We start from the raw sequence: 22,708 nt of genomic DNA on the forward strand, positions 1-22,708 counted from the left end.
AAGACTGAAAGAACGGAAATTCACTTTTTTAGCGACGTTATTGTCGCCGTCGCGTCGATGGATCTTAAAGTCCCTAGTAGCTGTTAAAGGCCTGCGAGGGTATTTAACAAGGAGGATTTATTTGAGACACGCCTATAATGCAGATTTGTAGAAAATTTTCGGTCGGAGCGCGTTTCACTCGATGAGCTACGAAAAACAACACGGCAAACTATTGGTAGCCTACTGTAAGAATGACTAACCAAAAGGGATTGTTACAAAACTGTTTTTATTTACAGCAAATCAGTAAAAAGCAATTGAAACTAAAACTTAATTTAAATAGTAAAAAAATTTTTCAAAATTACTTAATTATACAGCACTAAAAAAATTAAACATACTTAAAAAAATAAAGTTCTTTACCGTCTATAGCTCTTTGATATAGACACCTATGAAATACGGACACTCGGCTCTGTCCGTTTAGCCAAAAAATAAAAACTAAAAAAAAGAAATATGGGAAATTTCAACTATGCAACTCAGTTAACTCTCAAATCATAGCTTACATATCGTAAAATCAATTTTACGAGAGGTTGTCAGTAAAACGCAGGGTCGGGGTCGGAGTGGGGGTCTATCTTTTTTTAGGGTTACGTTTAGCTCTAGTGTTAAGGTTAGGGTGAACCCTAACAGCATTCTTTAAAAAAGGATAGACCCCAACCCCAGCCCCAACCCCGCCCCGCGTTCTACTGGCACCCTTTACAGGACAAGAGAAACACGAAACAACCTAGATTTTCTCGCCGTATTTTAAAATTCTATCACAAATTTACAAAGACAAAAATTTAGTAGCTGTATATTGTTTGTTGGTATTGGGAATTGAAAGCTTTGTGGGCACAAGTCGCTGTAAAAACATGAGAAGTAGGAAAACAAATTTGAAGAACGCTAACCGGTATTAATTTTTGCACTCTTCAATTTATTCTAACTTCTATTGAAAACTTGAACTAAAGTGGTATAACAGGGTCTCGTTCAGGTTCGGAATGGCTCATCTTTATCATATGAGGGGTAAGCGAGTTCGTCACCCTCGATAAAGTGATCTTCATCATCTTCTTGTTCAAGGCGACTCATGGGTTTATTACGTGACATCCAATTCAAGTACCGATACTTGATCGTGCGATGCTTGTAGACAAAGAACAAAGCCACGCCCAATAAAAGTACAATCACCACTACTCCCACGCCAATCAAAATCTTGTTTACTTTGCTTGATACCTTTTCTCTAAAAGCCAGAACAGTAGCCGTGACTGTAACCGTGACAAATTTAGTTGGCGTGACACACTCTTCTGTCGTGACATTAGCGCCAGGGTATTCACCAGGTGCCCAGCATGGGATAGAACGCAGTACAGTGACGTTCCGGGTTCCGTTTATGCATTCTCCCTTAATCCGCGTAATGTCTTGTTCTCGGCATTTCGGGCATGCGTACAAGGACTTCCAAACAAATCGAACTTCACAGCCCTGTTGAACTAAAGAGAAGTTGCTCTCTCTTCCGGGCTGACCCACTCCAGCTGTAACGTCACATCTAAGGTCAATAGTTGTTTTGTATCGGCCATTGTTTCCTTCAGACAGAATCAAAAAACACATCATAGCTCAAGTCCTATGATAAATATTTTTTTGGTACGCGTGTCGCTTAAGGTCCGCCTTCAGTTCCGTTCGGGTGAGGTGATAGGGTAGGAATCTTCAATCAAGGTATAGTGCAGCTTAAGCAACTACGAAGGCGACCGACGGCACCGGAAACGCCACGGAAAACTTGAATTCCAACGGACTGCATCCAAGCTCAATAAAACGTGAAATATTTAATTGTGCGATATCGATAAAGACAGGTGAAGTGGCAAAAAAGCGTGATGTACATGTAAAGTTGTTCTTTTACTAACCTAAATATATTGCTTTTGCCGTTTTTGTTGTCGTCGCCGTCGCCGTTGCTTAAGCTTCCTATTCTTTGCGAGAGCACGTTAGTTAGATCCTCGTAGGTATTACTGGTCGTGCTTGTCACCTTGACAACAGCACGTGTCAAGGTGTCCACTCTCCTTCCGCGCCTTTTACAAGTGTAATGGCCATTTTCCAGGTTACGGCTGAAGCTACGTGCACAGGGCACCAGACGAAATTTCGACCGCCCACTTGGTTCACATTGCACCGTTCAAGATTTTCGTTCTGTTCACACGAAACATTAGAGAGCTTTAGATTCTGAGACGAGGACAACTACGAGTACGAGATTTTCTCAATACTTAGTAGTGCGCGCCCGTGAACCAGCGTCATTTTGGCGGGAAAATGTGGTAGTCGTCATTCTATTACGAGTTTAGGCGAGATTGTCGTAGTGGCGGGAACAAGTTTTCAAATGTAAGAAGTTTTATCATTTTCCTATCGGGAGAGGGCTTAACCTCCTTCAGTATAATAACCGTAATAACTTTTTTGGTTGGAAAAAGGAAAATGAAACTTTCCAAAGTGTTTTTTTAGAACACGCGCAAAAACTTTAAGCTAAATCTCGCACTCGTAATCGTCCTCAAGCTAAAGCTCTCTATTGAACGGCTTGCCGTCTACATTTTCATACGGTTATGGTGGTTCCGTGTGAAAGCAACAACCAAACGCACGAATTTTCAGCCGATCAAAAATTCGAAGGGTGTTGTCTGCACATAGCCCGGGACAAAGTCGGCGTTGTTTCGAACTGCATTATAGGATTGTAATGGAGGACGAATGTATTTGTAGCTAACTTTTGTTATAAAGAGGCGAGGGGGATGTCACGTTACCATGGTAGCAAAATTTCTGGATCACAACAACAGGGAGCTTAAGCAAGGACAACGGCGACGGCAACGAGAACGGCAAAAAAGGAATATGTTTACAGTAGTTGCATGCGTATCATGTTTTTTTTTCTGTACATTTCTAAGCCGTCGTTGCACGACTGCGACATGGAACATCCTAATTTCACGGTCCCCGCTTGTTGGAGTACGTGAACACGAGACAACAATTTTCTTCTTCTATTTCTAAACTTAGATACAGTCTTTTCGGATTCAGCCCGAGAAATTTTCGCCAACATTTGACAAATAGAATGAAATTGACTAAGAGCAATGAAGTTTAAAACTGTGCGAATTCAAATTTTCCGTTTGTCGAGATCCAGAAATTTTGCTACCATAGCAACATGACGTAACAACTTCTCTCCTCTATTGCGTTCAATTTTCAATCTGTCACTGTTTCTTACAATTTGTTAACAACTCGTTGGCTGCACTCACCTCCATAGGGACATTTGTCACCGTGAAGCAACTCCACAATCAAGCCAGAGCGGATATCCTCTTTTCGTTTGTAGCCAATCACGGACCCAATGCTTACGTCATTGAACCAAGAGGACCTGCAAGCCATCGCGGGAAGGGGAACTCTTTTACCGCTGACCCTGTCACGAGATGTGCACGAGCTATTGTCGTGATCAACGGTGCAAAGGTTGACATAATATGCTGAACGGTAAAGATATGTTAAACGAGAGCTGAACCTCCTAAAGAAAGAAAGCAATAACAAGAAAACAACGATAATTAGCAATAGTTTTCAACTTTTGACGTGGACAAGTAAAGGAAAATCCGTCGACACCTCTGAAAAGAGCTCCTTAAAATTTGCCTGCGTGCAGACGTCTCCTATTTCCTTTGTTGCACGCGTGCAAAAGAAATCCGAACAGATGAAAACTTTTTTAGGGGATAAAAATATTCCTATATCTACCGTTTAAATACTAAAATACGTTTAACAATGCTATGTTAAAGTGGTTTTGAACTATATTCTCGTTGGGTGCCCCTGTTATATCTTCGCTCGCTTTAGACGCATCACTTTGAAATTGGCAATATTATTAATTTCAATGCAATCTTTCCAGAGGTATCGACGGATTTTCCTTAACTGGTGCATGTCAAAAGTTGAATAAACCGAGGAAGGGTCTATTATGAAGATCCAGGAGACTGTTCTCCACCAAGGCTGAAGGCCGAGGTGGCTTTACAACGGTTTCGCTACTTGACAACTTCGCTACGTTCGAGTTCGTTTGAGTCTCGTCCTATGGGTGTGCCGAGGCCCACGTACATATTCGTCTCGCTGCCTATTGACAAGGCCCGCAACTTGCACCCTTGGAGGGGGCAAGAAATACATTAAAAGATTTTTTTTCTAAAGCGACTAAGGGAGTATTTTTAGTGGCTTATAGAAAGTACTATGTAGCGAGTTTGATGCGAACTAAGACGTAGAGAATTCGACAAGTAGCGAAACCGGTTGTTACCCTGAGGTGGATAACATGATTCCTCACATCATATGAATGCCGAATTCAATAATTGTTTTATCATTCATTCAAAAGATCTTTAAGATCTTAGCTTATACCCTTGAAGACTTTCTTCTAAGGTTTGGCCTATTCCTCGGTACGGTTTCAAGATACAAACACTTTTTTTTTGCAGATACTCCTCAAAAAGTAGATAACATCCATCGAACAATATGTTTTGCGTACAGTTGCATTTCTTTCGTTCAGTTTTTTTTTCCGGAATCTCTGGTTCGAAATTTAGCTATTTCGTCTTTGGATAGCCGTGAACGCAATTTCCTTAGTCCACTCGTGAATAAACGGCTAGGCGGCCGCACCTTGAAACGAGGTTGATCAATGGTCTATTCCCCTTCAGCCTCGTTTTCAGAAAAATATATCCATCGATCAACCTCGTCTCCATTCCAATATACCATCGATTGCTCGCATCTTCCAAATTTGGTCAACGCCGGTTGGTTGTGAAGAATCAGTTGAGGGCTTAAAGCCAATCACAAACAGCAGTAATGACTGCAGACACCTTCCTCCACAACTTTTCCGACCCCCTCTTCGTCGTAACAAATAAAACCCTTAAATACTCTGGGTGAGAGGGCGGGGGAAGGAACGGAATTTACCTTCGACCCCATGGGTGTAGTCCTGGTAAATTGACTTTAATCATTGATCCGCCGGGACGGGAAAGCGCATAGAGGTCATAATCTACACCAGGTGCGGCACTGAATTTACATCCGTTTGTGTCACAGCCATCTTTGTTTGGTAGAACGTTTGTATTGCTTCCACAAGGAAGGCATTCTTCACTACCATTCTAAACAAACAAACAAAACACTAGCTCAGGCATCAAGACACAAGAAATAACTCAACGTAAATCGATCTCCGTGAATAATTTCAAAATGAGGTTACTACATGGTGTATGACAGATGCGTTAAGGGGGGGTCACGTTTCCATTTGATTACTGTCTAGCATTCATATGGCCAGGAATGAATGAATGAATGGCTGGCTGGCTGGCTGACTGACTGACTGACTACCTGACTATCATACCAGACTGCCTGACTGAGGGACTGATAACCTGAATGACTGACTGGCTAGCTGACTGACTGTCTAACTGACTGACTGCTTGGTTGGCTAATTAAATGACTAACTGACTGTCTCCCTTCCTGACAGACTGACTAACTGACTAACTGACTCACTGACGAAGTATGACTCACTGACTGTTGGCTGATAAAGTGACTGACTGATTAACTGATTAACCGACTGACTGACCGGCTTACTCACAACTCATAACAAAGTTTTCATTGTTTAGAATCTATAACCACAAAACGACAAAGTAAAAAAATTGTAAATTGTAAATTGTAATTGTAATTTGTTTTACCCACGGAGCACTAAGGAGTTCATAAGAACTCGTTGAAACGTGTCCGTGCGTTCCAGATCGAATTGTTTTTAAGGAGAGGGGGAAAACCGGAGTGCCCGGAGAAAAACCTCTCGGAGCAAGGGAGAGAACCAACAACAAACTCAACCCACATATGGCGCCGACGCCAGGATTCGAACCCGGGCTACATTGGTGGCAGGCGAGTGCTCTCACCACTGCGCCACCCTTGCTCCCCTGTGTGTGTGACTGAACCCTCACTGACTCTTGTAGCAAACGTGAAGCTGTATACCTGTGCGGCAAAAGTCTGCCCTTGACATGGATCGCATTTATCAGAACCTGCTGAACTTTTAGTTCCATTTGGACAAATTTTACAGTCAGTGTTGTCCGCTGTGCTATGATATCCAGGTGGACATGCTGTACAGTTGCGAGCCGCGCCAGACTTTGCACCAAGGATGCTTATGTTGGATACCTTCGCTTCAAATGCTGAAGAGAAAGTATCGTCTAGCTGGTAGAACGTCCATCTGTAACCAAAAGAAAGGCCATTAAACTTAAACATTTCGGTTTCAGTAGTATTAAAATCCAAAAATTATACTTTTTTCGTCAGAAAAGTTATTAGCATTCTCCCGATCGCAAATATTGATCAGACTTCCAACATCTGATAACATGTTTCCGCCACTACGGCAAAACTCGTAGTAGAGTGACGATGGCTATCACGATTTTCCACCAAAATGACGCTGGTTCACGCGTGCGCACTACTTAATATTGAGAAAATCTCGTTCTCGAAATGTCCTCGTCTTAGAATAGAGGAGTTCACGTTCATAGTTGCATCATGGGGATTAAGGGCAAGATGGCGGGAAATGCAAGGATTTGTTTTGGAATTCATAGCCAGCTAATTCTTCCTGAATTCATACAATTGTTGCTTTCTCTTTGAAAAGTCGATAGTATTCTTTGCACTCCAGATTTAGTGTACTGTTTCTTTGAACTCGTAAGCTACTCTTTTCAAAGAGAAAGCATCAAATATATGAATTCAGGAAGAATTAGCTGGCTTTGAATTCCAATACAAATCTTCGAATTTCCCGCCATCTTGCCCTGATTACCCATGATGCAACTATGAGCGTGAACTCGTCTCGAAAGGTCTCTAGTGTTACCTGAACTGATATCTTCCCTTCTCCAGTGGATAAACATGCGTGATATAATTACCATCTCGTCGCTTCTCATGTTGATAAATATACTTCCCTTTAGGACGAGTACAGTTTACTTGATCCTTCAGAGAACCATTCTTCCACACTTGAAATATGAGATTGCAGTTCTCTATTTTAGCCAAAGTCTCGCCTTGCCCGGGTTTAGATGGCACTCCGGTCGATTTGCACATAACTGAGCAGCTGAAGACGAGCTTTGCTAAATCCGAATCCACCTCTACTTCAGGAGACCTCAACTGAGAGTGGACATTACCCACAACACGTTCTGTGCGAATGTGATCCCCAGCTGGAATCCAACCAGTCTAGAAAAAAGGTATTTCAGATTATTCATTCTGTTTTTCAAGGAACAGCTACGTAAGGTAATCCAGATTCCGGAATTTATCTGGAAAGTATTTAGTTGTGAAATCTGGAATCCTGGGCTTTGGAATCCGGAATCCAGCTCAAGGAATCCAGAATCCGGCTAATGATTGGAATTCGGAATCCAGCTTCCACTGACATGGAATCCAGAAGCCAATTTTCCACTGACAACGCATCTGGAATCCAGCATCCAAGACTGCCATGGATAACCTTACATGGGGAACCCAGACCGCGGTAACCGGTCAAATCGCATGAAAGACATCTCGCCCGAAGTTAAATTGCTAGAAATTTTTAGTCAAGTAGCCCGAAATTTTAATAAGGAGTGTACGTAATACATCTCATGAGACAAAACAAGCAGGCTAATTGTGTACTTAAATCTCGTCCTTCAAGAAATGATGCTATGGTTAGACGAAATAAGCGGGATGAATGTTTATCATATCTCATTCTTTTAGCCTTGATGACAGGAAACAAGCAAATGAGTAATACATCTTGTTCTTGAAAGTTCTAAAAAACGAAACAAGGGCGATTAAGATGTTAGGATGTTGCTGGGCATGATAAAATTTTGGGCGACTTGACTGTAAACCGGACAGACTGTTCTGTCTCCTATTACCTAAAAAGGCTGAGTCGCGGAATTCAGCCAAATTTAGCCATTATGAGCCCGTCACCAGATCAAGTGCACTTGGGTCTTTTAAAAACAAGTCTAATCAACAGTTTTTCAAAACTTATCTTTGTTGTTTAGAACTTTCAGTAGGGACCTTACGACCCGTCAACGGCGACGACCACGAAAACGCCGCGGAAAAATAGACTTCGCATCCTTTGAAACTATTTCGCGATTATCCCAAGTCGCCCTATTACTTAAAAGAAGGGAATTTAGGTTGGAAGTGAAGGCATGAGACCGCGCACGAGTTCAGACAGAGATGGTAGAATTTATCGCCTTGCCGTTCCCGTTCTCAAGTAAACTTAAAATTTGACCATTTCACGTCTTAGTTGTGCAGGCACGGCAAAGAAATTGACAGAAAAGCGTTATACACGCGCAAAGTTGTTGTTTTGCTTTTCTGAGGTTCCGATGCCGTCGCCGTCGTAGTTTTGTAAGGTCCCTAGTAAGAACGCTCAGGAGAGATAACAGTTACCTATAGAGCGACTTTCGTATGACCTTGAAAAAAAAACGCGCGAACAATACAAAAACAACAAACGAACAGAAATAGAGCGATTTTATTGGTTTATCGAACACATACAAACGCGCGTAGCTTTTTGGTTGATTAAGCGAACACTCGGGTGAAAAAACTTCATGCCCGAGAACTTTCTAGAAACCAACCCATACTTTGCTTTGACGTCATACTGCAACACGATTGGCCAATCGAACAATGCCTACTCCATATTAGGGTTTTCTTTGGCGGGAAAACGAAGAGGCCATGTTTTGATCTTTTCATTTATTGGCTGATAAAACAAATAACGAACACTCACCGAAACCATTTTTCAAGGTCATACGAAAACCGCTCTAACAGTCAAGTTCTTCCTCTTTTTTCTGAGGAATAGTAGTTCGAGCAAAATAGGAGAACGCCTGAGAAATGGCCAGTCGCGAGGACGACCCGACCTTCTTCGAGGGTGTGGATTTTCACGCGCGTTCGTGCATCTGCTCGCTAAGGAACTACTTGTAGTCCATTAACCCTTTACGCCCCAATATCCTTATTTAGTATATACTAAAACAGTGGATAGTGTTTTTCGCGCCCTCTGATTGGCTACTCAATCAGTGAATATCCTGCACTATTCACCGATTCACCCCCGGTTCCTCCGAGCGAGCGACGCTAAACTCGCGTAAGTTGCGAGCAAAATGCTTTCCCGATTTGCTGCCGATAACAAACAAAGAAATTTCATAACTAATCAAGCAAGCTGTTCACGAAATACCCGAAGAAGGTGACGAAGTTCGGATTGGAAGTTTTAACAGGTAAAGCTTTGTCTTTTTGACACGAATTTATCGATAAAACCGGTGAAAAAGTTTTTTGTTTACAAACGCAAATTAAGTTTAAGTCTTGCTTACTTTATTTATTTGAGTTGTTCATAAATAAGCTTAAAACTAAATTTAATAATCTTTTTTTATAGAATGATTTTAAATACAAAAAGAATTCACAACTCCTTTTGAAGAAATTTCCCCGCAAGAGGTAAACAAATGCCTTCAAATGTTTTAATTGTCAGCAAGATAAAGCGACGGCCGCGGCCGCCCGGTCATTACGCGCCAAAATTGTAATCGTTGGCAACAGTATTTGAGTTAAAAATCGTCATTTTTGTGCTCAATTATGTCACTGTTTTAGTATATACTAAAACAATTATTCACCTCAGTGTCGGTGGCTAGTCGTGGATATTTACCTCACTGCTTCGCAGTTCGGTAAATATCCAGGACTAGCCACCTACACTTCGGTGAATAATTGTTATATAATTTCTCCATAGTGATCTCCATACATTTCCTTCAAAGAATAAAAAGAGAGAGTTTGATAACAGATCAAAGCATTTGCTCTTTAGTGATCATTTTATTAACTCTCATAACTATTTCTCTTGGCAACATATGGATATTGTTAGGAGAAAATTGATGTTGGTCACAATTGAGGCTTAAAGGGTTAAGAGAGCACCTAGCTGTGTTTCTCCCCATCTTGAAAACAATCGTCAGAGGTTTTAAAGAACTTCTAAATATTTGACAAACCTCAATAGTACAGTCACCGGAACAAGAAGCAGAGAAGCCTTCTGGTAATGTGTCATTCCTCCACAAAAAATAGTGCTTGCCTGGCAAGGCTACATGGCCAGCTTTGCATGTAGCACATTTCACACCAGTAGAAAAATTTCCCTTTGAACACGTTTTGCACTGAATTTGTCCATCCTTGCCTTGAAAAATCTCAAATCCAGGTTGACAACGACATTGCATTGTCTTCGATGAAGGAGTTATCGTAGAATTTTTTTGTCGGTTGCAAAGAATCCTTGGTCCTTTTCCATCTATCAAATAATTCACGAGATTTTATTAATAAAGATCATTCTTCACTTGATTTCATTTCCGCAGTTCACATATATTTGTTTCATATACATCTGTCACCTTTCATCTCTTTTAACGGAACTTATTAAACATAGTTGACCTGCTCCCAACACCAGTGGCTTCATAGCTTAGTTGGTCAGAGCACTGCACCGGTATCGCGAGGCCACGGGTTCAAATCCCATTGAAGTCTTGATTTTTTTTTTTTCAGGCTTCTCTTACACAGTTGCATAAATTGTGCTCACAACTGCGAGGTTCATTCTTCACCTAAAGGGTCTAAGATACACTGTGTCCACACACGGATAAATAGCCTGCGAGCAAGCTCTCTGAGGTGCTCTGGCGGGGGGTGCCCTCCTTTTTTGCACCACCAGAACCCCCTGGAGAGCTTGCTCGCAGGATAACAGATAAAGGAGACTGGTTATAAAAGCCAGCAAACATCAAAGATGAAAAAAAAACCTGCAGTTTATGTTGGAAGCTCCCTGACAGTGTACAATTCTTTTGTTTCTTGTTAGCAAACTGTGACTGAATAAGTTAATGCGATGTTTCTGTCGGTCAGTAAGTTCAAAATGATAGGAATGTTACTGAACGTTGTGCATGGTCAAATCTAAGAAAGCTAACGAGAACATAAAACAAAGAAGTCTGTCAGGCTGCATAACTATCCTGAACTATTATAGAGGAAATGATTTATTAGCATGAGCATGAAGCATTTTTTAATTTCTCTAAGAATATTGTTACTTACATCATATTGTTTTAGAAAACCAGTTACCTAATTATAAGTAGGGCAGTAAGGATTTGAACTTGCAACTATTGAGTTCAATGTCAGCTAGCAATCTGGGCAGGACTTGAAAGTGGGGTCTCCAGATTACAAGTCTAGTGCTCTAATCAATTATTGCCCATGCCACGTCCAGCCTGAGAAAACAGCCCACATTTTGCGATGTCATCACTGGCTTGACCATGAATTGATGTATAAGAAACAAGTGCAGAAATTACATACTGATGACACATCACTATCCAGATCTCTGTAGTGCTTCTGATGGGTCGTGGCGCAAGGGAAATTTGCTTCAGCCAAACAAAAGCATTACCCAGATCTGGCTAGTGACGCATCATCAGTATAGAATTTGTGCACTCATTTCTCAGAGGTCATTTTGCAACAAAACCAGTGGTGGTTTTCTCAGGCTGCCATCTGTATGAACAATTAAAAAAAACCCTAAAATTTGTGTATTACCATAAATCCTCTATTAAGCCACCCCCCCCTCTCAAATAACTCCCCTGCCTCTCATAAGCCTCTCCCCCCTTTTTAGGGGAAGAAAATTAATAAGCCCCCCTCTGTATTAAGCCCCCATCCCCTCCCCTAATTATTTTTTATGAATAAAATATAGCCTGTATAAATCAATCACGACTGTAAATTCTCATTCTCAACTGCATGACCTAAAACTTCTCGTTCTTAAGCTTATCCACTTTGTATTCTAGTTCTTTATGGACAACTCAGGGGCAGATCTAGGGGGAGGGTGCAGGGGGTGAGCACCCCCCCCCCCTGAGATGACCTGCGGTTTTCTAATACAACTGGTATTCTGCAAAAAAAAAAAACAAACAAACTACGTGGTTTATTGGTGTTGAAATAGAGCAAGAGACGAGTGCACCCCCTCCTAAAAAAAATCCTGGATCCGCCCCTGCAACTGATATCATCATCAATTCTAAATTAAATAAGCGCCCCATCTCTATAAAGCCCCCCACCCCCCCCCCTTCCATCAAATGGGCTTGCAATAAATAAGCCCTGGGGGGGGGGGGCTTAATAGATCTAGGATTTACAGTACGTTGACTCACCTTTTAAGGTAACGGTGACAAACTTTTCTTGCACTGTGGTTGTACACACACCAGTATTATTGTTACAGGAACATGTAGTCAAGTTTCCAGGGGCGCTAATGATGTCATCCTTAGTGCATTTAGGTAACGGGATACACTTTGAGGCACCTATCATGGCAAACGTATTTTCTGGACAAGGGTCGCATTTCGTCTGACCTGAAAACATGCACATATTCAAATGATGAGCTCTTATCAGATACAAGCTCTTTCTTCATAAAATCAAACAAACAAAAATAGATCTTAACAAGGCAAAATAATTGAGCACACTTGCCACAAAAACCAGTAACAGTTCTGAAAGTGGTTGATTGACAATTACATACTATACTGAAGGAACTATGAAGCATTTCCCTCACATGGCCAACAGCTATGCAAGTTTATTGCAACAAAAGAAAGGGTATTTTAACATAATAATCAGTCCTTTTCAATTCTGATAGGTTGCCACAAATTCTGGGAATTTATGTTCCATCTAGGAACTCACAATGCAGCAGATATACCAGATAAGACAAATTTCATTTGCTTTGATGCATTACTCATAGTTACAAATGTATATCAACTGTCATGAATTAGCTGGCTTGCATAATAAAAATAATAATATTGACCTCTGGAGCTCGAAGGAATTACAGATCAGTCTTAATCAGTCTCATCTACCTCTCATGATGATTGTGAATTGAAAGAATAGCTGAGAGGGGGGATTTCTGTACATGAGGCCCTGCCAGGGTAAATTCCGACAAGCGACATGGCCCAAAAAGTAGCGTCAGCGCATAAAATGAAACTGTGAGAGACAACCTCCTTCGGCCAAATTGCGACAGTGATGGCAAAGCTGACAATAAACGACAAGCATTTATAAACACAGACACGAGACCTTTTAAAATTCAGATGGGCGACATGGGACCCCCCCCCCCCCCTTGCAGGGCCTCTGCACAAAGGTCTATTATGTGATAAATAATGCACCAACCTTTTTTCGCCTGAAACTGAAAATATGAACACGCAGTGCATTCTGAAGCACCTTCTTGATTACTAAAGTAACCTGGTGGACAAGGTTTGCATTTCACATTTGGTTCATCTGAGCCAACCTAAAGAATACACAGTCTTTTTAAATACATAAATTAAACAAATACTTTTTAACGAAGGAGAAACGTAATGTAATATCTTTACTTTTATTTTTGAACCTTGGATAGTTGACACACTTGGGTGAAAATTAACAGAGGTGCATGGAATTTGGCAAATCAATATTTATTACAGTCAACTCTTGCCTACCGATAATATGGACAGGACACTAACTTCCATACACGGTCCGCAATAAAGGGAGTTGACTGTACATAGTTAATTAGCAGAAGTCAGATTGCTAATATTAATCCAAGACCAAAGTCTCTTATAATAGCCAAAACTTGCCATCATTTCTGTCTCAAATTGCCATGGATTCTAAATTTCAACCATGACCGATTTGACTATTTTTTAATTTAAATATTACTAAACTGCAAGCACAACCAAGTCTGGAATAAATCTCCTAAAAAATTCTCTTATCAAGCATTTCATTTCCTCTTGTCAAATATATCTGACAGTTTTCTATAAAATGGTGAAAGTTGGTTTGGATATGTGCCTGCCCCTAGAGATGATGATTTTAACAGACCAAAATTTAACTCCGCTTAGTTCTATTACCATTATAAATTGTGTGACTTACCAAGGTTATAGAACGGATGAAAGCCTTGTCTAAGAAGGAATATCCATAACTAAAACACCTCTTCCGAAAAACCCACTTCAGTGTATGGGAACCCTAGAATACAAGTATGAATTTTAGCATTTGAACAGCTTGGCTACCTACACAAATATCAAACTTACAGATGATTTTTGTCAAAATGATGTTTGCTGTTCAAGACAGGTCTATTTTGCTTCACAAGTATCTTTTGATTTCCTCCACAAGCACATTTTCATATCTACACATAAACCAAAAGTAAGTCATGCTAATTGTTGATGTTAAAATGAAAAGGGCAAATGCTAATCCTGAGCATTCTGTGGTAGTGAGAGGGTGGCATTCAGTGGTTCTTGGGTATCCTGTGGTACTGAGGGTGGTATGTTTTGTTTTTTGGATACCCTGTGGTACTGAGGGGTGGCATTAACAAGATTGCATGTTTTCTTGTTCATCTAATAATATTCAATACAATTTATTCCTTTTTTTTGTTAACACTCCTCTGAGTTATATGTTGCCCTATACAATGTAGATTTCCTATTTTCAAATTTGTGAGCTTACAAGGGGATATTTTTTACTTTAATTGCTTGACTATTCAACTTTGAAATACGTATTTTCTATACATTTTGACCAGTCACAAACAAACAATGACCAAGCTGGCCAAAATTTGTTGGGCTGGTCAACATGAATGGCCAATGTCAATTATTTTGAGCCCAGCCGTCACAACTCTGTTTTATGAAGCATAACTCTATCAGCAGGCAAAGTTTGATTCAAACTTACCTTCTTTAAATTATAAGTCTTTGTAACCCAGTGCAACTGGTTTCCTTGGTATTGTAGTACTTGCTGACCATCAATAAAGAAAGCTAGACCATCGCATCCAAAGACTCCAGGTCTGCAGTCTCGGCTGTCTACGCGATAGTCAAAACTAACATTGTTGTTAGTCAGGACAAACTTTTTGGTCATCAGTAATACAGAAATCAGGCACCTTGACCCACGATTGTCACCAGATTCAAGTGTGTAGTTATCAGCTATGTAAATCAATAAAAAATGGAATTGCTTACAAACAAACCAACAAACAAAGGCATTTTAAAAGATAAAAATAATAAAGGCATAGTAATTTTATGGTGCTTATAAAGTACTTCGCTGAGAGATTTTTACAGTCAAAACCCATTAGTATGGACACTGAAGGGTCAATAGAAAGTGTCTGTATTAACCCTTTAAACCCCAATATCCACAAACAAATTCTCCAAACTGATTTCTATACAATTCCTTACAGAATTAAATGGGAGAAACTGATAAAAGATCAGAGATTTTTCTCTTTGTGATCATTCGATTAATTCTCATAGATGTTGCACTTGACAATCTATGGATATTGTTAGGAGAAAATTGATGTTGGTCGCTATTGGGACTTAAAGGGTTAAGCAGATTATGTTGTTTAAGTGAGACAAAAACTTTTATTAGCACAAAAATGTTTAAGACATAAAAGAGGACATAACTTAGCAACATTAAAGTAAACATCTCTATCCGATCCTTCAAAAAGCCGTAATTCCGAGGACTAAATCTATAGGATTTAGGATCCATTGTTTTGTTAATTATTTTAACCCAGTATCTTCAATTCATTCATATAATACAAGTCAATAACAGATTGATAATCTGTTTGTTAAATCTGTTCATACCACTCAATACGGCATTCGTTCTCTCAGTTACACTGGTCCAAAACTTTGGAATTCTTTATCTATTGATGTTAAGAAAATCAAGCCGTTTTCCAGTTTTTGTCAACATATCAAGAATTCTGTGATTGATGGTTATAATATTATTGAATCCTAATGTTTTACGATTATATTATCTTAACTACTATTTGATTAGTGAAGTAATACTTTTTTATCTAAAATAACTATTTTGTATCTATACTTCTTCTATCTATTACTCATATTTTTGTTTGGGTCACCTACTCGGTTAGTTCCAGGAACTATTTAGGTGTCCCAAACTCTGCACAGTGAACCTACAATTGAAATTTTCTTTCCCTTCGCAACCTCTCAATTTTATATTTTAAAGCACTAAATTATTCTGTGTGAGTTTAAATAAAAATTGACTTGACTTGACTTGACTTGAACACTCAAAAATTGCTCATCTCTATGTGTATATTAATAAATATTAAAAGTATTCTCTAAACTGACTCATTGGATGCCAAAAGTAGTCTAAAAATTGACATCTACAAATCATCCTATCTGGTGTACTGTAGTGCTGGGAACATCAACATGTTGCCAACTGAGAGATTATTTACCTTCAAGAAGAAAAGGTTTATTACAACACATAGGTGTTAATGAAGTTTCCGTAAAGCGAGATTGGACTGTATTTTGTTTAACTGCTACACACTACGTCACTTGTTTTTGTTCAGCTTTTCCATCACTAAGCTACAGAAGACTTTCTCCTTGAACAATATTACAACAGAGCCGGATCCAGACCTTGAGATAAGGAGGGGGGGGGGGAGGTCTCCCCCAAAAAATTTTTGGTAAGTTTGGTCGAAAAATAAGGGGTGGTAGCTGGCCACCCGGGCCCCTTCCCTGGATCCGCCACTGTACAACCAGATCAAACATACAGGTCAATAAGGAATGAATGTCAAAACTAATCACTGATGATGTCTTGCTGATTAAACAAATTCTCTCAATAGACACGTACTCACTACTTAATAAGAAACATTTGCAGAGCAGTGAGGAGAATATACATGTTGGTGTCAGGGCCAATGAAAAGTCTGAATTGAAAATATAAATAATAATATTATTATTTAATAATATTATTGTTTATTATTAAACTGAGATTGGGAAGGCCATAGCCACAAAACAGAAATCTTGAAGGGAAAACAGATCAGACCGAAAACTACATGTAAGTTGTCAAACTCATTAATAATTCAGGCACTCAAAAGCCAATAAATGACGACCATTTGGGTACGATGGATGAACCTTGATACCTAATGAAACACCAGATAAAATATCACCAGGTTTTCATCTGAGATGAAACATGTTTTTCACCTGATCGAGATCAAACACTTGCATTTTAATGAGATGTTCTATTGATTAACATAACTCACGGAAACAATGCAATACCAGCAAAAAAACATGTCACTGCATAATTTTTTATTGTTTCATTTAAGAGAACATGTCAAAAATTCGGGCTTTGAGTTTTATCACGGGTTCCAAAAACTTCGAAACGGATGAAAGCACTAAGCCTAGGGCCTCGTGGTTTCATCTTTTTGTCAGTGTTTAGAGCCCTGTGAAGAAGCAATCGCCCTTATTCTTAACATTTTGCATCAAGTTTTAAAAAATAATTATCCTTGCTTACCACTTGCTTTCCATGAATCACAATGTTTGATATAATTGCTTGAAATATCACAATATGTAATAAGACCTGATCCCTCAGGAGGTACCATGCCATTTCCAGTCCAATCCCTCCAATTATTGATGATTTCCCCCCCTGATCCATACTCTCCAATTGCACATGGAGTGCATGTGTGACTGGTGGGGCTGCTTCCATTCAGGCCTTTACCAGGAGGGCATACACAGGGTATGTTATGTTGAGGTTTAGGAGGAAACGCGCCACCAGTACTGCAAATTATCAAAGAGTTTGTTCAGCTAATTAAACTAATTCCATTAGTGACCATGCAACTTTAGCAATCCCACCAGCTTTTTGCTTGAATCAAAAATATGAGCATAAGGAAATAATGTCAGTTTTTATGCTCAACCCAATCTATTCTGATAAAGTCGATCAAGCAATCCCTAGTGTTAAAGAAAAATTTACTGAAATGCACTGCAGAGATTCAAATGTCATTGTCTTTTTCTTTGTAATGTTTGCTTGTTTGTTTGTTAGTTTTTGTAAAGTTTTGCACCCAAACTACTTGAATTATAATAGTTTTGCTTACATTCAGTCACTAAGGGATACAGTCGAACCTCTCTAATGCGGACACTGAAGGGACAGATCGAAGTGTCCGTATGAGAGAGGTGTCAATATAAGAGAGGTCACTATGATTACGTCACTTAGAGTGTTCAGTAAGTAAAATCAAGCCCAAAACTCAGTGTCTTCTTAATTAATGTTATTGTACTTCTCAGAAGCTACAATGTCAGTACATACGAATTTTGGAACAAAACAAAATACTTCGCCTAAGACATTGTTCTGGTATTGGTATCGCTGACTGATAAAGTGTCAATGTTTGTGTAACTGCCGACAGGAAATGGTACATATACCGCAAATTATCGACACCTTGTCTCAGAGTGTCCATAATAAAGAATTTGAATTTGCTCCCAAGGGCCGAGATTTTGTGTTGTCCGTATTAGAGAGGGTCCGTATGATAGAAGTTTTTTTTAGAGGAAATGTATGAGAATTTTGTCGGTACATAGGAAACTGTCTGTAATAGAGAGGTGTCCATATTAGAGAGGTGTCCATACCGAGAGGTTCAACCCACTGTAACTAGTACTAGCTTATTAATTTATATCACTGCCAAGCAAGTGGGTAAGAGGGGCAGCTCTGCTAGCAGGGTATTCCAGGGTATCATTGTACAAAATATACTTGCCAAATGCAAGATTCTGGAAACCACTCTTCTAGAAATATGTGAATCAAAGGACCTCACGAAGGACTTCAGGGGAACGACAAGAAGTTGAAAGGGAAATAAAGCAATAGGGAAGAAAATTTATAAATTTAAAAAAACTTACGCTACCGTATTTATTCGGCCATAAGCCGATCTTGGCGATAAGTCGAGACCCTAAACTTTAAACTTGTAGAATCAGCATCACCAAGAACAAAAGACAAATGCAAAACACCCGGCTATAAGCCGAAACCATACTTTTAACTACTGTACTTGAAACTTAACAATTTTGAAAAAAAAGTACCTTCTCTTTTGACTCTAGGGAAACATACAATATTTATATTTGTTGTTTGGGTTTTCACTGCTATCAATCTTTCGCCATGTCTTCATCGCATAATGATTGAAATGATCACATACCTTTCAATCAAAACAAACTACATCAGTTTGCGTTGCTTTCGTCTGTGCTTAGTAACCCGGCATATGTTTCGAAGCACATGTTTGACCAAACAACATGCAGGTGGATAATTTTTGTTTACACATTCCTTGACATCTTTCATTTGTTTTACACCTTCCCTCATTGTAAAAGGCTTACCAATGTGAGATTTTAGCTGAGAGACTTGTTTTTGTCAGATATTTTGACAATTTGGAACTGGATTTCTGTGCTCTCTAATTAGCTAACTTAACATTCAGATTTGTAGTATCGCGATTGATTCGATCTTTAGCCAGTGCTATATGCTTGGCTTATAAGTGAATACATCCCCATTTTTGTAGAGTTTCAATGCACTGAAAAAACATTTTTTGTAAAAAACTATTCGCCATAAGCTGAGCCCCCCCTTTTGGGCTCACATTTCACTGAACTTCAGCTTCAATTTGTGTAAAAATCGCTTGGCTTATAGCCAAATAAATACAGTATATAAAGAAACAAAAGAAAACTGCAATAATTACTAAAAAGAAAACTAAAGAAAAAGAGAAGAGAAGAGAAAAGAAAAACAGGTTCTGCCTGATTTGAACTCAGGACCTTCTGCACGCCAGGTGTATCATTATTACTAGGCCACGTGGAACACTGAGGTGACTTGGAAAACATTTCATTTCTTAAACCTTTCCCCTAGAACTTCTGCCAGTGAGACCTGCATAAAGTTGATCGAGCCCTATTAAACCTGAATTCAAAGATATTTTTAGAAGAATGACTACTGTTTTGACGGTGAAAACCCAACGTAAACACATTTCATTGCGCTTTTAAAGAACAGATTGAACATCTGAGCTGATACACTCGTCTGCAAGCAAAACATGTTTTGTTGCATTGATTTATTTTTCACTCATATCTTAAGGCTAATTATCCAAAATCTCTTCCATTTACTCTTAAAAGTACTTTTGCATTTGAAATTCACTACAAAAAGCACTTACTGACTTCTAAAACAGCTGTTAAAAAACCAAACCAATACAAATACGACCAAAGCAAGACACTCTTCGGTGTTGCCTGGAAACACCAAATGCTCTGTGACGTCACACACCAGATGACGTCAGGGCTTCACAGCGGTCAAACGAGTGAAATTTGCAAAAGTTAAGCGAAATACTTCAAAGTTAAGGTTGCTACTTTCACTATCGAAAGTTTAGGGTATTACCGACATCCTGTTAGTTTATTAAACTTTTTAAAAGTTTACTAAAAAAATTCTAAGTGATTGAAAACCGATGCTGACGTTATTATCGGCGCCATTTTCAAACATGATTCTCTTTTAGCGCGAAGCGTTTTCAGCGAAAAAAGCTCAAAATTTTGAGAAAAATGGAAAGATAGTTATTTTGACTACCTGATTTATACATCTTTGCCCATTTTTCTCTAACTGGTAAATGAAATCCCAGCAATAAAAAACAAAAATAACGATTTAGACGTTTGACCGCGGTGGACGTCAGGGCAGACACCATCACAATAATTATATACAAGTATACAAGTATAGATGTGCCGTCCGACTTTGCAGGTTCGCTAACACCACGCACGGTACACGCGCTTCGAAAGTGACGACATTATAAACCTCTCAAGGCGAGGTGCCTTCGGCGTCTCATTTTGCTCGAAACTAGTAGGTTTTGAGGAACAAATGTGCAGAAAAGTCTGGGGGAGATCGCAGGAAAGTTGATGAGTCATATTGAGTGCATTGACTCACATTAATTTTTAGCCGCATCAGCAAAAATTTTTAAACAGCAAAAGCAACACTAGCACTGACTGCCTTAAAATGAAAGCTGGACTTGTTGATTGGCTCACATCGCAGAAGTTCTTGCTTGAAAAGTTGTTCACTGCACATCTTAGCAATTTAGGAATGTTTGCGACTTCATTTGAGAGTTTGGCCGGAGAAGCGCCGTGGTTAAAACTGCATCGACATTCTAGATTTTTTAAGGCTGCACGATCTCCAACCACTAACCTTCTCAAAGCATGTAAAATCAATATCATTTGAGCATGTAATACTTAAATCATGTCAAGATTTAGTGAAACAACTGCTACATGTAAAACGCTTACCATGTAGAGGAGTTCAGGTAATAAACCACGGATCGAGTCGAAGTTCGAGGATCGCAAGGCAAAACTTGTGGAACATAGTCATACTTTGTACAATTCAGCGGCTGTGACGACGGAACGATGGAAAGGAGAGAAATTACAACGCAGAGACCGACAAGTTGCGCCATTATTTCGAAGTGTCGAGGTGAAATGTGGTGCTGCTGGACGGTGGCCCACAACTGTCACGGCAAAAACAAAATACCTCACGGCAAAACTAAAAACCTCACGGCAAAAACAAAATACCTCACGACAAAACCAAAACCCTCATTGCAAAACTAAAGACCTCACGGTAAAACCAAATACTTCACAGCAAAATTCTTGGTTAGTAAAAAGTATAGCAAAATTTAGCCGTTAATTAATGGCTAAATTTTTCTTTTGTATAGATAGTTAATCAAAATCTAGCCGTTAATTAATGGCTAAATTTTTATTTACTAATAATACAAAGTGACTAAACGGCCAATTTTTTGTTATGTCTGTGACAAAAATTGTTGCAAATTTAGCCAAAAACCAAATACCTCACGGCAGAAGCAAATACCCACGGCAAAACCAAAGCTATTTTGTTTTTGCTGTGAAGTATTTGGTTTTGCCGTGAGGTTTTTGTTTTTGCCGTGAGGTTTTTGGTTTTGGAGAGATGTTTTTGTTTTTGCCGTGAGGTTTTTGGTTTTGCCGTGACACGCGAACAGGTGAAAAATTATTTAAAGTTGTGTCTTCTAAAGCCCTATCAGGCGTCAGGCCAAACTATACCCTATTTCTGACCACAACCCAATTTTAGTCAAGGACTCTGGCCTGGTTGCCGTGGCTGGTTCAGGGACATTTGAGTTTAATTTTTCCTTGCCCTCCCCCTCCCCCACCAGCTCTTACCCTTGGAAAGGACATTCACTGCTGGCTCATAATGAGGCTGTTTTGTAGCGCGGAAGAAGAGGAAGTTAAAAAAGGAAACGTGCGCCTGTTTTTCCTTGTTTAGATCGACTAGGTGCTTCCCTCTGTTAATTCCCTGCGAGCAGAAGTTACCTTAGTAGTAATGCTTCAGCAAAATTAACCCCGTTGGTGGATTCCCTTTGGATTCCCTCGCAAAAAGTGGATTCCCTTTATTAATATGTATAAGTGTCTTCCTGCATACTAATTTGGATTTCCTGCATACTAATGAAGGTCTTCCTGCGTGCTAATTCGGTATAGGTTTACTAATGAGCGTCACTCTTTTACAATAGGAACAATAGGCTTGCCTAGACTTACCCGTGAAGTAACTTGAGCCCGATTTTCGGACCGTCTATTAAAAAATATAGGAATAAGAGAAGCGATCACCTAGCAACGCTAGAAACGGCTTCCTATATCTTATTTAGCGCCTTCTTATTTAGCGCTAAAACTCGGACATATAAACAAAACATACACAAAGGGGAGCTGAAAACTCTCTATTTTAATTTTGTCTGACTATTACAGAACTGTTTTCTCCGTTCTATCTCGAGGAAACGAAAAACTATTGAAGTCTCAACGTTTCACGCGCCGTTAGTTAGGTAATTATGCGAGTTCACGAGCCCAAAGTTGAATACAAATTAGCTCTACAGGAAAAACCTCAAGGGAGCATCTTGACGTATTATTATAAAACAAATAACTTAACAAGGATCAATTGATTAAACACGCGACTAATAATTTCTAGCAATAAAATCAGACACGAGATGCCGTTTAAAACAAAAAGTGTCAAATACACAGCGATTTGAAAGAAATTTATTAAAATAGTCAAAGAAAGCAAACCATCCTTTTTTTTACACTGCGCACAATGTTTTACCTACCCCTCCCTTTTCAATTTTATTTCCCTCCTCAATTTT

At 39.4% G+C, this 22,708-nt stretch overlaps 1 protein-coding gene across 1 annotated transcript; it reads right to left on the reverse strand.

Annotated features, from left to right (window-relative positions):
• Positions 1-246: 246 nt before the first annotated feature.
• On the reverse strand, positions 247-21,030 carry LOC140924558 (endosome/lysosome-associated apoptosis and autophagy regulator family member 2-like). Its single transcript, XM_073374581.1, has 12 exons — positions 20,850-21,030; positions 17,107-17,369; positions 14,548-14,795; positions 13,762-13,854; positions 13,036-13,153; positions 12,042-12,236; positions 9,897-10,183; positions 6,794-7,146; positions 5,935-6,166; positions 4,897-5,084; positions 3,243-3,499; positions 247-1,577 (listed from the first exon to the last, which is right to left on the reverse strand). Exons 1-12 carry the CDS (start codon positions 21,011-21,013, stop codon positions 994-996), a joined length of 2,982 nt encoding a protein of 993 aa, XP_073230682.1. The 5' UTR covers positions 21,014-21,030; the 3' UTR covers positions 247-993.
• Between the last annotated feature and the right edge of the window lie 1,678 nt (positions 21,031-22,708).

Source organism: Porites lutea, chromosome 14 (assembly GCF_958299795.1).
Source record: "Porites lutea chromosome 14, jaPorLute2.1, whole genome shotgun sequence".
NCBI classification, from domain to species: Eukaryota; Metazoa; Cnidaria; class Anthozoa; order Scleractinia; family Poritidae; genus Porites; species Porites lutea.